This window comes from Spermophilus citellus, assembly GCF_964194105.1.
Source record: "Spermophilus citellus genome assembly, chromosome: 12".
NCBI lineage: Eukaryota > Metazoa > Chordata > Mammalia > Rodentia > Sciuridae > Spermophilus > Spermophilus citellus.
The window spans coordinates 99,928,952-99,945,600 of record NC_138198.1 but is presented as its reverse complement, the minus strand read 5'-3'; the positions used below and the strand labels follow the sequence as shown (position 1 = coordinate 99,945,600).

Sequence of the window (16,649 nt, the reverse complement as noted above, 5' to 3'; positions counted from 1 at the left end):
GGTACAATGTGATCTACAGCAAGGCACTATGGTTTACATTTAATATTTCCAGTTACTCAGGAGGCCAAGGCAGGAGGATCACAAGTTCAAGGCCAGCCTAGATAACTTAGTGAGACCCTGTTTCAAAATAAAGTAAAAAGGGATGTGGATATAGCTCAGGGGTAGAATGCTTGCCTAGTATGCATAAAACCCTGGGTTCAACCTCAGTACCAGAAATTAAAAAAAAAATGCAATCCATATTGAGTATTTCCTTTTAAGTACAGGATCTAACTACTAGAAAGCTAGGAAGATAAAAGATATACCAAAAACCTATAGTCATAGCTTAGTGCACTAGACTAGTATACACCATATAATTTGACAGCTCTGCAGCCTCAGAATAAAGAAATAAAAGTAGGTATAAAAAGTGAAGGGTAATTTGATGGAAGTGTGTATAAGGGTTTATATTCAATAACCCAATTCTTTCATTTCTAGATCCCAGATAATGACAACCATGTTATTTTAGCTTAATCCTTTGTTTTCATGATTTCTACTTAAGAGACAGCATGTGTGTTAAGAACATAAAAAATTACAGAGCCTGAGAAAAAAATATACTGCATGAAAAGAAAATGCTCTTAAAACTAATTATGAAAACATTCTCTTTAAAGAGGTATAATTAAAAAAAAAAAAGGATCTAAAACTACTAACTGGAACCAGGCGAGGTGGCATATACCTGTAACCCCAGTGAACTGGGAGGCTAAGGCAGGAGGATAACAAGTTCAAAGACAGCCTCAGAGACTTAGGAAGGCACAAAGTAACTCAGCAAAACCCTGTCTCTAAATAAAATATAAAGAGAGCTGGGGATGTAGCTCAGTGGTTAAGTGGCCCTGGGTTCAATCCCCAGTACAAAAAAAAAAAAGGTCTAAGGGTTGGGGTTGTGGCTTAGCGTTAGAGCGCTCACCTGGCACATGCAAGGCACTGGGTTCGATCCTCAGTACCACATAAAAATAAATAAAATAAAGTTATTGTGTCCAACTACAACTAAAAAAAAAATTTTTTTTTCTATTTGGTATCACATTTACTACTATGTTAGACTACTGTTATTGTCTTCTAAGTTTTTAAGGTTTTCATTTTTTTTTTTCCTTTTTCTTTTTAGTCCCAGAGATTGAACCCAGGGGCACTCTACAATTGAGCTATGTCTCCAGATCTGGCTCATCAGGTTGCTAAGGCTAGCCTTGAACTTGGCAATCCTCCTGCCTCAGCCTTCCAAGTTGCTGGAATTTCATAAGTGTGCTACCATACCTGGCTAATTCTAATCATTTTTATTGCACTACATTCTTTCTATTCTTCAGATTACATAATTTCCATTGATTTATCTTAAAGCTCTCCAAGTCATTCTTCTAATGTCATATCCAATCTGCTGTTAAGGCTATCCAACTAATTTTCATTTTAGCTAGTGTACAGTTCTAGAATTTAATTTCTACCTTTTCTCTGTTGAGATCTCTATATGCTAAGTCATTATATATTTTACCTTGTCCTTGAACACATTCATAATAGCTGATTTAAAGCAGTTTTCTAATGGTTGTGACATGTGGGTCAGTCATCTCAGAGTTTCTACTGACTGCTTTCTTTTCATTGACTTTGTGTCATAATTGTTTTTCACATAGCTAGGGATTGTTTTTTATCAGAATACTAGACATACCAAATGGTATGTTATAGAGACTGTAAATTCTGTTGCATTCCTAAGACGATTCATTCTAGTAAGTGGCTACTGGCTAAACTAAAAACAGTGCAGTGTAGACTTCTGTTTTTTGAAGTTTCTAGATGCTGCTTTTCCAACTGATGGAACCTTTAGTTTTGTAAAGTTCCATATTCTGTCAGGATTTGGGAAGATTTTGTATGGAGATTGGAACAACAATGAGCTTACTTCTGTGACGGTCACTTTTCCAGAATTTCTTTCCTAACTTCCTGCCTATCACACAAGCACCAAACACTGTCCTCTTATACTTCATCAGTATGCCTACACTCAAAACAATCTGGAAAGTACTTTCAAGCAAAAGGTTACCAACTTAAAAATCTCACCTTTGCTCTTTATCTTTAAAAGGTAGATACTCCTTATGCTTCCAAAGAACACTCATGGTTTTTTGTTTGTTTTTTTACTGCATTTTAAAATTATTATCTGGATCAATGTCTTTCAAATAGGGTACTCTAATGCTTAGTGCATTGGGGATATGTCAGATTATTAAGAGAAATAACTTAATATTTGTTCACAGCTTTTACTGTAATGCAACCACCCCCCTCAGTCCTAATGATCCACTTACAATCTCACGCCACACTAGAATCATTTCAATCACCAACCATTTGCAGAAAACAAAACAGCTCTGATAGTCATTAAGTCAGTAATAAAATTTCAGCAGTGGCTAATTATGTTTTGAGGAGCCCATTTTACTATTACCATTACAAGCTGCTCTAATGAATCTAAAAGAACAGGTGAGCCAAAACATGGCCACTCATAAGGTTTCAGTCAATTATGGACCACATCCATGATGGTGATCCCCTAAGATTTATAATGGAACTGAAAAAGCCCTCACACCTAGTAATACCATAGAGGTCTAAATCACAGTGCAAAGCATTACTCATGCTTGTGGTGATGCTGGTGTAAAAAAAACTTTTGGTATTGCCACTTGTATACAAGTATAGCACACAAAATTATGTATAGTAATAATACTTCAAAATAAATCAATATGCTACTAGTTTATGTATCTGCTATAATTTTTATTATTATTTTGAGTTGAGTACCATAATTAACTATCAAAACCTACATGTTCTACTTCCTAACAACAAAAGAAAGAAAAAGAAACTCTTACACAAAACAACACATCTTATTGTATAAGAAGTAGTTTCAAACATCTTCTGTTTACCACATCTCTTGGTAACATTATTTTCTCTTTGTTAGATTTAACCTTGTGGATTTTGTTCATCATGTCTCTAGTGGCAACAGGCAATACTATATATACTTGTGTCACATAGCCTAAGTGTATAGTGAGTAGGCTGCCCATCCAGGCTGGTGTAAGATAAATTATGTTTAAACAATGATGAAACCACCAAATGGTGCCCTTCTCAGAACACTTTCTGTCATTAAGCAACACCTGACTACATTTTTTCATTTTAGTTTTGCTCTTCAGAGTCACCTACGTTTGTATCTGTGTTGGGTTTTCTATATATTTTCTTTCACTCTGATTAAATTTCTCTCATGTCTTTTTGTGTTCCACAGATCAAAACCTTTAAATTACACTAGACATAGAGGATTACATCATGTTCATTTGAAGAGCTACAATCTTCCAAAGACAGTCTCCACCAGCATTTTCTTTGCTAACAATAATTAGTATTGAATTTCACACCTAAGTACATGGTTGTATAACTTATGTATAGAACAAAGGGAGAGGTTTAATCTGGAAAAACCTTCCTTATATCAAGCCTATAGTAATTGATTTTTTTTTTAACTTACCAAAAGGCATTCCTACTTTCCATATCCAACACAAAAGGGTAACCTCAGAAATTGTGCTGGACAGGTAATTATTTATCCCCTTGGATTATCAGTCATATCATCAATTGAATTACCTACAAACTCTTGTTTTTGTTCCATCCATAATCAAATGATAACATAATGAATAAAGAGATATATTAGAATAACTTTATGGAAAAAAAGGTACATATTTCTATATTTCTCACAAAAATATATAATAAGCAAAACCTACATGTTCTAAAAACATACTTTATCATTCAAGTGAAAGGATTTTAGAGCAGCTATAAATAATGACACACATACTCACTAGTCAAGTAGACAGTAAGCAAAAATAGGCAAGTCTCCTGAGTATTTAAATCCCAATTTCAGAGATCAATTGTACACTTACTATCTTTTAATTACAGAGAACATGTTTTCATTATAGCTTTACACTTCACATCTGAAAGAAGATTTACTAAAAACTAGTCCTTGGCAGCATGACTTTTAAAGAAAGCCATGGGCATTTCACAGCAGAGGCATCCACTGTAACCAATAGACAGCTGGGGATGCCTACTTTCAGCAATCGGCACAGAATATTCCTGAAGTTTACTAGTCCCTTAGATGTCAGTGAAATTATCAGTTGCTGATGTTCACTGGAAAGGTTATAATTGCCACTGAGCACATAACCAAGTTATATGACTTCTCTATTTTCAAAGCAGAAATTTGTCATATTAATTTTTCTTCCAATTAGCTTCATGAACCTCAATTTGGATCCATTTAAAAACTGAAAACTGGACAGCTTAGTTTTCTATTAAAATGTATACACATTTAATGATTACAAAACAGAAATAAGTAATACATTTCCTTAAATTTGTTAGGCTAATTTAAAACTATATTATTCTAATCTGTCCCTGAGGGTTTAACATGCTATTATGAAAGAAACTATTGTTAAGGAAACAAAAGCCTGGGTGACTAAATCTGCTCTTCTAAAAACATCTCTGGTGGCTGATACTATTTTTTAGATTTCTCATTCCTGGCAACAAAGATACCTTTACATTCCAGGTTGTTATTCTGAGTACCATAATTAACAACTATCTAAATGTGAAGAAGGTAGGACACCTTATTCCATCTCTGATCTGTTACTTTATTCTATTGCCAGACCAAACTCTGGAAGAGGTCAGGAGCCATTTGCTTTGTACACCAATAGGGCTGTCAAGGGGCAAAAGGCAATCTTACTTTTAAGGAAGAATTTATTAGTTATGAATTGAAACAATAGAAGAGTCATAGGTTAGCCTAAAGTTTCTGCACCATATGGAAATAAACAAATGTACACTTTCTACACACACACACACACACACACACACCCCTAACATTCCAATTATCTACTCCCCTCCCAAGGTGCTGGGGATCAAACCCAGGCCTTGCCTATGCCAGGCAAGTGCTCTACCACTGAGTTACACCCCCAGACTTTAACATTCCAATTATCACCTCACATTAAATTTTATCTCTAATATCATTTCAATGTACACTATTTTTTATATATGACAGCGGAATGTGTTGTAATCCTTATTACACATATAAACACAATTTTTCATATCTCTGGTTGTATACAAAGTATATTCACACCAATATGTCTTCATATATGTACTCTGGATAATAATAATCATCACATTCCACCACCATTTATAACCCCATGCCTCCTTCCTTACCCTACAACCCCTCTGCCCTAACTAGAGTTTGTCCATTCCTCCCATGCTCCCTCTCCTTGTCCCACTATGAATCAGCCTCCTTATACCAAAGAAAACATTCGGTATTTGGTTTTTGGGGATGGCTAACTTCACTTAGCATTATCTTCTCTAATTCCATCCATTTACCTGCAAATGCCATGATTTTATTTCTTTAATTGCTGAGTAAAATTCCATTGTGTATATATGCCACATTTTTTTAATCCATTCATCAATTGAAGGGGATCTAGGTTGGTTCCTGAGTTTAGCTATTGTGAATTGTGCTGCTATAAACATTGATGTGGCTGTGTCCCGGTAGTATGTTATTTTTAAGTCCTTTGGGTATAGACCGAGAAGAGGGACAGCTGGGTCATATGGTGGTTCCATTCCCAATTTTCCAAGAAATCTCTGTACTGCTTTCCATATTGGCTGCACCAATTTGCAGTCCCACCAGCAGTGTATGAGTGTACCCTTTTCTCCACATCCTTGCCAACACTTATTGTTGTTTGTATGCATAATAGCTGCCATTCTGACTGAAGTGAGATGAAATCTTAGAGTGGTTTTGATTTGCATTTCTCTAATTGCTAGTGATGATGAACATTTTTTCATATATTTGTTAACTGACTGTAAATCATCTTCTGAGAAGTGTCTGTTCAGGTCCTTGGGCCATTTATTGATTGGGTTATTTGTTTGATGCTTATATTTTTGAGTTCTTTATATACCCTAGAGATTAGTGCTTTATCTGATGTGTGAGGGGTAAAGATTTGCTCCCAAGATATAGGCTCTCTATTCACCTCACAGATTGTTTCTTTTGCTGAGAAGAAACTTTTTAGTAAAAAATACTTAGGAATCAACTTAATGAAAGAAGTGAAAGATCTATATAATGAAAATTTTAGAACCCTAAAGAAAAAAGTCAAAGAAGACCTTAGAAGATAGAAAGATCTACCTTGCTCTTGGATAGGCAGAATTAATATTATCAAAATGACCATATTTCCAAAAGCACTATACAGATTTAATGCAATTCTGATCAAAATCCCAATGACATTCCTCATAGAAATAGAAAAAGCAATCATGAAATTCATCTGGAAAAATAAGAGACCCAGAATAACTAAAGCAATCCTTACCAAGAAGAGTGAAGCAGGTGGCATCACAATACCACAAACTATACTATAGCGCAATATTAACAAAAACAGCATGGTATTGGCACCAAAACAGACTGGTAGAACAATGGTACCGAATATAGGACAGAGACAAACCCACAAAATTACAATTATCTTATATTAGACAAAGGAGCCGAAAACATGCACTAAAGAAAAGGTAGCTTCTTCAACAAATGATGCTGGGAAAACTGGGAATCCATATGCAACAAAATGAAATTAAACCCCTGTCTCTCACCATGCACAAAACTCAACTCAAAATGGATCAAGGATTTAGGAATAAAACCAGAGACCCTATGTCTAACAGAAGAAAAAGTAGGCCCTGATCTCCATCATGTGGGATTAGGCCCTAACTTCCTTAATAAGACTCCTTTGGCACAAAAATTAAAATTAACTTACACTCTTTGGGCACCTACATTCTTAGGTGTACAATGCTATTCTGAAACAAAACCCTCAGCACAAGACTAAGCTATATAGGCCTGCATAAGAAACACAGTGTTATAACTAATCTTTACCCTTACATAACTCAAAATACAACATTTAAAAGACTAAACATTAACATAGAAAAAAAAATCTTTGTTTAAAATAATTTAGTGTTTAGCATCTCTAAAATAACAACTTTCATTAAAATAAGAAAAGCAGAATCATAAAATTCTTCTTATTCAAAAAATTAGAATTAGAAAGTTTTTCCTGAACCAATTTAAAATAATTTAATCACAAAGTGATTACAACAAAGGAACAAATCTGATTCATTAGGATGAAAGGAAAAGTTTCAATGTAAACATTATTTTCTTGCTGAATTCATTTATTAACTGAGCATCATTAAAATTAAACAAAAATCCTTTACTTGAATAAAAACAAGAATTTAAAAAGAGTAGTTTTTTCAAAAAATGATAAAAACTGAAGTACCATCCAACTACTGCTAAAAGAGAATGCTGAAATTGTTTGAAGTAAAACATGACATATTACTATAAAGGAAAAAGAAAAACAACAACAAAAAAAATCCAAAACACTTACATTGCCAAAATTCCATCAGAGTAGGCACTATGATTTGTATACTTGTTAATCTTATAGGCATCAAAGGTGATTTAATTTTACAGGTCATTTGAAATAGATCCTCAGCTGTTTTGTAGCTGCTTATATTTAAATCCTTTGTTTTAAAGTTTAGTAAGACATAAATTTAGAGAAACATACCATTTAATTCTTCAAAACAAAATAGTTACCTAAAATTACTCTGAATAAACTTGTTACCATAATTTAAAATCTTTTTTTTTAATTATTAAAGGAACCATGAATCAAAAAGCACTGGCAGTTCAGCAATCATGTTTATATGCTTATTCACTGCACTCGGTCTTCTATTTATTGCTTTGTTTATTTTCCTAAAGAGTCATATATTAAAAAGCAGACATCTAAAACTCCTTGAAGGTACTGTTTTCTTTCAGTTACCCTAACCCTAGTAAGGAAAGTTAATAATTGGTAGAGAATACATATTTTTTTGAATATCAAATGTTCTAAGGTTCCTTCATCCCAGTGTTATAGAAGTTTAAAAGAAGTCTTACCTCTAGACCACAGGATTATAAAATATCTCTGAATTTTCTCCAAAGAGTTCATATCTTCTCCTGGCTACCAAATCTAAAATTTCCAATGTCGTTTCCAACTCAAAATTCATCCTTTTTAGTTTCCCTACAACATTGACCTTTACCTAATAGTAGATGTATTTACTTACTGATTTCTTGTCTGTTTCATTAACTAGAAGATAAGCTCCCTGAAAGTCAGGGACATTTTTATCATATATTTTTTTTCTATGACAAACACACTATGACAGTGCTTCACAGACAATAGAGAGCAAAAAAATACTAGAGTAAATGAATAAAGTACAGAATACATTCATAGGAAAATGATGCCCAAAGTATGAAAGTATGATTACCCTTATTAAAAAATGTGAATGGGCACAACTTAATACTGAGTATAGCATTTTCATTCATTAATAAAACATGATCTAATGTAAATAGGTAAAATGTTAACATTTGTTATAAATGACTGGTGAGTAATGGGCACTTGTTACATAAACATCTCTATTTTTGCATGACAAATATTTCATATGAATACTTGCTAATATTTGTAGGAATCATAAACATTATATTTACATACTATACTAATAAGATTGATTTGCTCATTGCTGAAAATTATTCTATCCACTAAGCTTTAGTTACACTAGCAGCACAATACTTTGTTTTTAACAGTATGTATTATTTTTATTAGATACCTTTGCTATAAATGATTAGCTTTAAAGAATTAAAATAATTTTTTAAGTAAGCTTCTTACAGAACTATGCACTGCATGACACACTAAAGTATAATAACCACTCAATTAACACTTTTGACTTATAACTTTATGTGTAAAATTTTGATCCTGTAGTGGGGGAAAAGATTTCTCACCCATCACAAGTTTCATGGCTGTGATGTCTACATAAAAAAACATATTAGCTTGGTGTGGTGGCATAGGCCTATAATCCCAGTTATGGTGGAGGCTGAGGCAGCCTGGGAAACTTTGCAAGACCCTGTCTCAAAAATAAAAAAACTCTGGGAATATAGCTCAGTGGTAAAATGCCCTTGGGTTAAACTACCAGTGGCCCCCCCACACCCGCCCTAAAATATTAACAAAGGAATATAATTTTACTTATAATATGTAATATAATGCTTTATGCAACACAAGAGCCTGCAGAATATGAAGATACTAAGAAACAGAAAAAAACTGTATATATCTTATCTTAAATATGATACAAAATGGAATAGTTGTATAGAAATATGATTAGACAAACAAAAAAGGGTATGATCAAATGGAAACAAAATGAAGGAAGCTGAATCTCTGTTCAGGTTTTTCTTGGCATCATTGTGTGACATTTCTTTTTCACAGGTTTAGAATAGGCCCACTCTGAAATGGTGGTCCTATGAACTATTTTTGGCCAGAGAATTCTTTTACCACCTGCTTTAGCACAGAATGGTAGGATGTCAGAGAGAGACTTTCCTGTTTCTGCTATTTTCTGAAATGCCATATTTTGTTATTAAATCTCATCAAATCCATCTCACATTTTTGGACAGCCATATTTTCAAAAAAATAAATAATTCTGATTAACAAAAATGTCACATAACCTGTTTCCAAAAAGCTGAAAAAAATTGATACTATATTAAGTTATGGAGACAAAAAAGTATCATTGTCATGTTGTTATGATCACTCAAATAATATGAATAATCTACTTCTTTGAAAACAAACACTACTTTGTTTCTCTAGCTGGCTTTGATTTGAGTCCACTGTGAAAATTTTCCAACTAGTAACACTATGAAATAGTGTTAGTAATCATAATCATCAAAGTATAAAAATCTATTTCTTGAAAAATATCAACCAATATTAAACATAAATTTTAGCCAATCCCAATTTTTCAATATTATATTACTTAAATTCCAAGTTCACATTGAAAGTGATGACTTCACATTATTGATAAAACATCAGAAAATTAAAAAAAACTTATAATACTCTTTTAAGAAACAATATGCTCAAATGCTTTTTTAAAATATTTACTTAACTGAAACCATAATAAACAACTAGAGAACTCTAGTCTAAAATAAAAATGACTAAATATGATGCTTTTGTTCTTTGCTTTTATCATGAAATGAATTGCTTTATGTTTTAAAACACAATATTATAAAGATAGCTGGTAACAACAGGGAACTCTCGGGACTTCCTAAAATAGAGATGGATCTAATAAGAAGCAGGAGTAAACTGCTTAACTAGCCAAACAAACTGCCTCACTCAATTTGACAAATACTGCTAGAACTTTCATAAATGACTTTTGAACATTCTGTAGTCAAGGAAAAGTGAACATATGACAGACATCAGATAAATGGATTTAAAATAAACAGCAAATAGATCCTGAATATAATAGATTGAAACAACAAAAAAAGCAACATTTGAAATAGAAGAGTCATTGATCACAGCTAAAGAAATTTTCATCAACCAATATTTCCTGATAGATGAGCTTTAGTCAATAAAAAGAAATTCAATGATTAAAAAATAGGACATGCCAAAAAGTAGTGTGGTAAATAATCTATTTTTTGCTGAAGAAAAAATTAAATTTTATTGAATAGTGCTGGCTGAAAAAAATGAATAAATGGGAAAAGTCAATGTGCTATTGAGAAGAAAAAAGAAAGAGAAAAAGAATTTTGATAAAAGTATACTTTTCCAAAATGGTTTAATAATAAAATATTTATATTAAAATTCCTCATTGTTTGCTAATCATGTATAAAATTAGGAAAGATTACTCTCATTTGGTTCAGTCAGAGGTACCTAATATTGTTCAAAGTCAGATATATTAGAAATTAGAGCATTAAGGTGCTTTTTATAATTTTACAAACACCAGATCAATTCCACCTCTGAGAGTGCCAACACTCAGAGATTTTTATACTTCTGTAAGTTGAAAATCATATCATATTGATATCTAAGATCATCTTATGTTACCTTTGGATAAATAGTATGCTTTATTTATTGCTTTCCTTTCAATGATTTAGATAATGAGAAATTAATTCAGATAAGAACCTTCAACTCCACTGCCGTTCCTCCCATCTCTTGCTAGAATTCAAGATAAAATACCTGTGGAAAACTGACTACATGATGGCTTTCCTTTTTTGATGTCCTTTCTCTTTTTTTATATAATTTTAAAATTGGTTTTAATTAGCTATACATGACAGTAGAATGCAATATGATACATCATACATAAATACTGTTCTCTTTTCAGGCCGAGTTAAAGAAGTCTCTACCCCTCTGACACAGTAACAAAACAAATAAACAAAAACATAATCCAAGGTATGGATGGAAAGGAAAAAAAAGTGGCTGTTTTCTCCTATATGATATTATAGTCTCTGCATTTTTCTCTTGGGAGTGCCATTAGTCTTATTTTAAATGTTAAAGGAACAAAGAGCAAGCAAGGATTGTAGTAATAAACTATCTCTCTAGATATGGTATCCTCTTCCTGAGACTTGGGCAGGAACAAGGCAGGGAGCAGAACAAACTGGATTCAGACAACTTGAGAGACTAGCGCATTCTAAAATTTGAAAAAAAATTATACAAAAGGCCTCTTAGTTTGTTTATATTACTTAATAATTCACAGGCTGAGACAATAAGGGGAAGTGAGTTGCTAAGACCCTAAACTTTTTTTATATATGAAAAGTAAACTAAACATGATATCTGAAGATGTACAAAAATTACCTTTTTCACAGTTTTATCTGGTTCAAGAGCAATATCTGGAATGTTTGCATCAACCATCAAAGAAAACAAGTTCAAAATCAGATTTGAATACCTAAAGGAGACCAAGAAAAAAAGAAAAACACAGCGATGAATTAGAATCTGGCATTTCTTTACCATATTAAGAACATTTCTGTAAATAGTGGTATTCGGATCTTTATAATGATTAATACTACTTCAGACTTTTCATTAGCTGTCTCAATAACAAACAAGCCTTGAAAACAATCTTATCTTTGGGTGTTCATACAATACCATTTCTAGGTCACTATAAAGTAGAATTTTAGAGTAACTGTCTAATAATGACATTCTTTTCATTGTTAAGGAAGTACATTCATTTTAGACAGTACCTGAGAGGCATGCTAATCCTATTTAATTAGTACTTTATAATACTGAAGATCTGTTTTTGTTAGATGATAACTATTGGCTCTCCTAAGATTACCTCATTGTATCATGGCAAAATGAATGAGAGGGGAGAGACCTAAGATGGCGGCCGGCGAGGAAGCAGCACGTTCAGTATCTCCAAAGTAACGGGATCAAAAGATCCATTAATACACCCAGATTCTACCTACTGATGAACTTCGAGCAAAATTCCGCTGAAAAGAGACCTGCCGGAAATTAGTAAGTTTATCAGAGGTGACAGTTTGTCCCAGACGAGTGAATCTTGGCCACACGGTGCAGAGGACCAGTCCCGCTGCAAGCCGCCGCCAAACGGCGGCCGGCGCCGCCCGCCCGGTTCTGCAAACGGCCCCCGGCGGCGGGACCTGGCGGGCGAGAAGGGTCCCCCGCCCGCACATAAAACAGCCCCCTGCCCGCCCAGCCCAGGAGGCGACGTGAAGGGAATCTAACCAAGCCTCTATGAAATAGCAAACTGGGCTGCGTACGGGGGTGGCTGAAGTGCTGAGCCTGGAGCTCAAAGTAGAGGCTTTGATAGAGTCTTTGCGCAGCTTGTTAGAGCTCCTTTCACCATTAGTCTGTAGTGGAACACCCGGCCAAACAGCAGTAAAAACAGAGATTCAAAAAGAGACGCTTGGCTCCCGGACGCTTTTTTGCTCAGAGCCACGGGCGCTTTGCGCTCATCTGCTTCCTCTTCCACTTCGCTCCCCGCAGAGAAGCTGAATGGGTAATCAGCAGTGGATCCTAAGTACCTGAGGCTAAGAAAGCTCAGTACACCCCCGCCCCCTTTTTTTTTTTTTTTTTTAATATTGTCTATACAGGGAGAATTAGTGGACTGAAATTGTTGGCTGGGCTGGGGTTTCGGGGCTGAAAATCCACTCCGCGGGAGCTGCCATTTGCTTTCGGCATGCTGTCTTGAGGGCCCTGTCTACACGGTCTAGCTGCCGCATCTAGAGACTAGAACTGGGCTGCGTGCCGAGCCCTGTCCTCCGAAGGCTGGGTCGTTCGGCATCCCCCTGCGAGAGGACCCGTGCTCTGGAGGAGGCGGTTAGAGAGCCGAGGCGGCAGCCGCTTGGGCCCCGGGAGCTAGGCACCGGGCCGAGGAACAGCGGAGGCCGCGGCGGCGCTGCTATCTAAAGCCTATTTGCTCAGGATCACTAGGCAATGCTGAGCTGACGTGGAGCTAGGGCGTACACTTTGGGCCCCTCAGAAAACACACACTGAACACGTATCTGCTGCGTTTAAGCCCAGATCGCCTGCTTCACGTGACTCAGCACTAACGACCCAGCTGAAATAACTAGTTGGCCCACCTGATCTCACAGAGGTAAAAAAAAAAAAAAAAACAGAGCAACATAGCCAGACCCAGGGAATCAGGAGTGACGTGGGTTTAGCGGCACAGAAATCCCAGCTATCGCCCCCAACAGGGCTGACAACAGAGGTCCCTTGCACCACCTACCAGGGGAGTTGCTACCTGAGGGCAAACAAATTCGCTGGGGGTCCTCAGCCCCAAACCCTACAAACTTAGGGCCTGAGGGAGGCAAACAGAAAGGGTGTGCCCAGACATCCATGAAAACAGGGCTCCCAGGAGCAGCAGACCCAACGTGTAGACAGTAATGTGGTAAGCATCACAGGCGAGTGGGGCCTGGATTGAGGAACCACAAGAGAAGGACCCAGGCATCCAGGACTGGAGACCCGCACAGTCTGGGAAGAAGAGCTGAGGCACAGTGATTGGCTCCCACCTATCAAGAGGAGAAGCCTGGCCCAGTGGGCATAGCTCCACCCATTGGAAGAGAAGTCAATCGAGCTTTATGACTGCCTTTATTATTAGTATTTTTTTTTTAATGATTATTACTAGTATTTTTTTTATTCTCACTTTTTGTAGTTGACGTTGTTGTGTTCTTTAACTTTCTTACTAATGGTTTCAATTTTTTTTTGTTAATTTTTCTTATTCTATTAATATTACTATTATTTTTTTAAACTTCAATTTCCATTTTTTATTACCATTATAATTTTTTCGTTTGTTTTAAATTTTTATTTTTTCGTTTTTTCTCTCTCTCTTCTCACTTTTTTTTTCTTTTGTCTTTTCATTTCTTTTCAACTTTCTTATTCCCCCTCTCTTGAACTCCACCTGCCTACACTTACTCTCTTTAGTGACTTCTTCCCTTCCCTTCTAATACCTCTCCCCCCAAGCATCAAATAAACTTATAAGAGTAAACAGTAACTCAACAGTCAAACAGAACAAGAAGTATCATGAGCATAAAAAAGCAAGGAAGAAAAGGAGTACAAACAATCAAAGACAGCCTAAATATTCAGGAGGACCTGGAGTCATCAGAAAAATGGCCATATAAAGAACTCAAGGAACATCTTAGACAGATGGAAAGGAACCTTAAAGATCACATTGAAAATGAATTACAAAAACAGATAAAAGAAGAAGTTAAGCATCTTTATCAGGAGATACAGATTATAAAAAAAAATCAAACAACAATTCTAGAAATGAAGGAAACGATAAACCAAATAAAAAACTCAATCGAGAGTATCACTAACAGAGTGGAGCAAGTAGAAGCCAGAACGTCAGATAATGAAGACAAAATATATCACCTTGAAAAGAGTCTAGCCAACTCAGATAGGCTGGTAAAAAATCACGAGAAAAACATCCAAGAGATTTGGGATAACATAAAAAAACCAAACTTACGAGTCATCGGGATAGAGGAGGGCACAGAGATTCATGCCAAGGGAATGGGTAACGTACTGAAGGAAATAATTACAGAAAACTTTCCAGAAATAAAAAAGGAAACAGATATACAAATTGTAGATGCATACAGGACACCGAGCACACAAAATCACAATAGACCAACGCCAAGACACATTGTTATGAAGCTATCCAATATACAGAACAAAGAGAAAATATTAAAAGCTACAAGAGAAAAGAGGCAGATTACATTTAGGGGTAAACCAATAAGGTTGACAACGGATTTTTCATCACAGACGCTGAAAGCGAGAAGATCCTGGAACAATGTATTTCAAACACTGAAAGACAATGGATGCCAACCAAGAATCCTGTATCCAGCAAAATTAAGCTTCAGATACGACAACGAAATAAAAATCTTCCATGATAAACAAAAGCTAAAAGAATTTGTAGCCAGAAAACCAGCATTGCAAAGCGTCTTGAGCAAAACTCTACACGAGGAAGAAATGGAAAACAATAACCAAAACCATCAGCGGGAAGTGCCTCAGTAAAGACAGAGGATGGGAGGAAAGCTAATCATGGAGAAACAAACTAAATTAGGGGAAAAAAAAAGAGATAAATAATCAACATGGCAGGAAGTACAAACCATATATCAATAGTAACTCTAAACGTTAATGGCTTAAACTCGCCAATAAAGCGACATAGGCTGGTAACATGGATTAAAAAAACAAATCCAATGATATGCTGCCTCCAGGAGACACATCTGATTGGAAAAGACATACACAGGCTCAAGGTAAAAGGTTCGGAAAAAATATACCAAGCACACGGTCCTCGTAAGCAAGCAGGTGTGGCCATTCTCATATCGAATAAAATCGACTTCAAGACTAAGTTAATCAAAAGGGATAAGGAAGGACTTATATACTGTTAAAAGGAACCATTCACCAACAAGACATAACAATTATCAATATTTATGCACCAAATAATGGTGCTGCGACATTCATAAAACAAACTCTCCTCAAGTTCAAGAATCAAATAGACCACAACACAATAATCATGGGTGACTTCAACACACCTCTCTCACCATTGGACAGATCCTCCAAACAAAAGTTGAATAAAGAAACTATTGACCTCAATATCACAATCAATAAACTAGACTTAACTGACATATATAGAATATATCAACCATCATCAAGTGGATATACTTTTTTCTCAGCAGCACATGGAACCTTCTCAAAAATAGATCATATATTATGCCATAGGGCAACCCTCAGTAAATATAAAGGGGTTGAGATAATACCATGCACTTTATCAGATCATAATGGAATGAAACTGGAAATCAATGATAAAAGAAGGAAGGAAAAATCCTACATCACATGGACAATGAACAATACGTTACTAAATGATCAATGGGTTATAGAAGACATAAAGGAGGAAATCAAAAAATTCTTAGAGATAAATGAAAATACAGACACAACATATCGGAATCTATGGGACACAATGAAAGCAGTTTTAAGAGGGAAATTCATAGCCTGGAGGTCATTCCTCAAAAAAAGGAAAAACCAACAAATAAATGAGCTCACACTTCATCTCAAAGCCCTAGAAAAGGAAGAGCAAAACAATAGCAAATGTAGCAGAAGGCAAGAACTAATTAAAATCAGAGCAGAAATCAATGAAATTGAAACAAAAGAAACTATTGAAAAAATTAACAAAACAAAAAGTTGGTTTTTTGAAAAAATAAACAAGATCGACAGACCCCTAGCCATACTAACGAAGAGAAGAAGAGAGAGAACTCAAATCACTAACATACGGGATGAAAAAGGGAATATTACAACAGACGCTTCAGAAATACAGAAAACAATTAGAAATTATTTTGAAAACCTATATTCCAATAAAATAGAAGAAAGTGAAGA

General features: G+C 35.3%; 1 protein-coding gene across 2 annotated transcripts in view; it reads right to left on the bottom strand.

The window, feature by feature from the left end:
• Positions 1 to 16,649, bottom strand: part of PIK3C3 (phosphatidylinositol 3-kinase catalytic subunit type 3) — a 147,501-nt gene that overhangs the window by 9,024 nt on the left and 121,828 nt on the right. For both annotated transcript variants that reach the window (XM_081262762.1, XM_081262763.1), the window contains one exon: positions 11,625 to 11,715. In XM_081262762.1, coding sequence (XP_081118888.1) covers positions 11,625 to 11,715 — 91 coding nt within the window. The remainder of the gene's footprint in view (positions 1 to 11,624; positions 11,716 to 16,649) is intronic.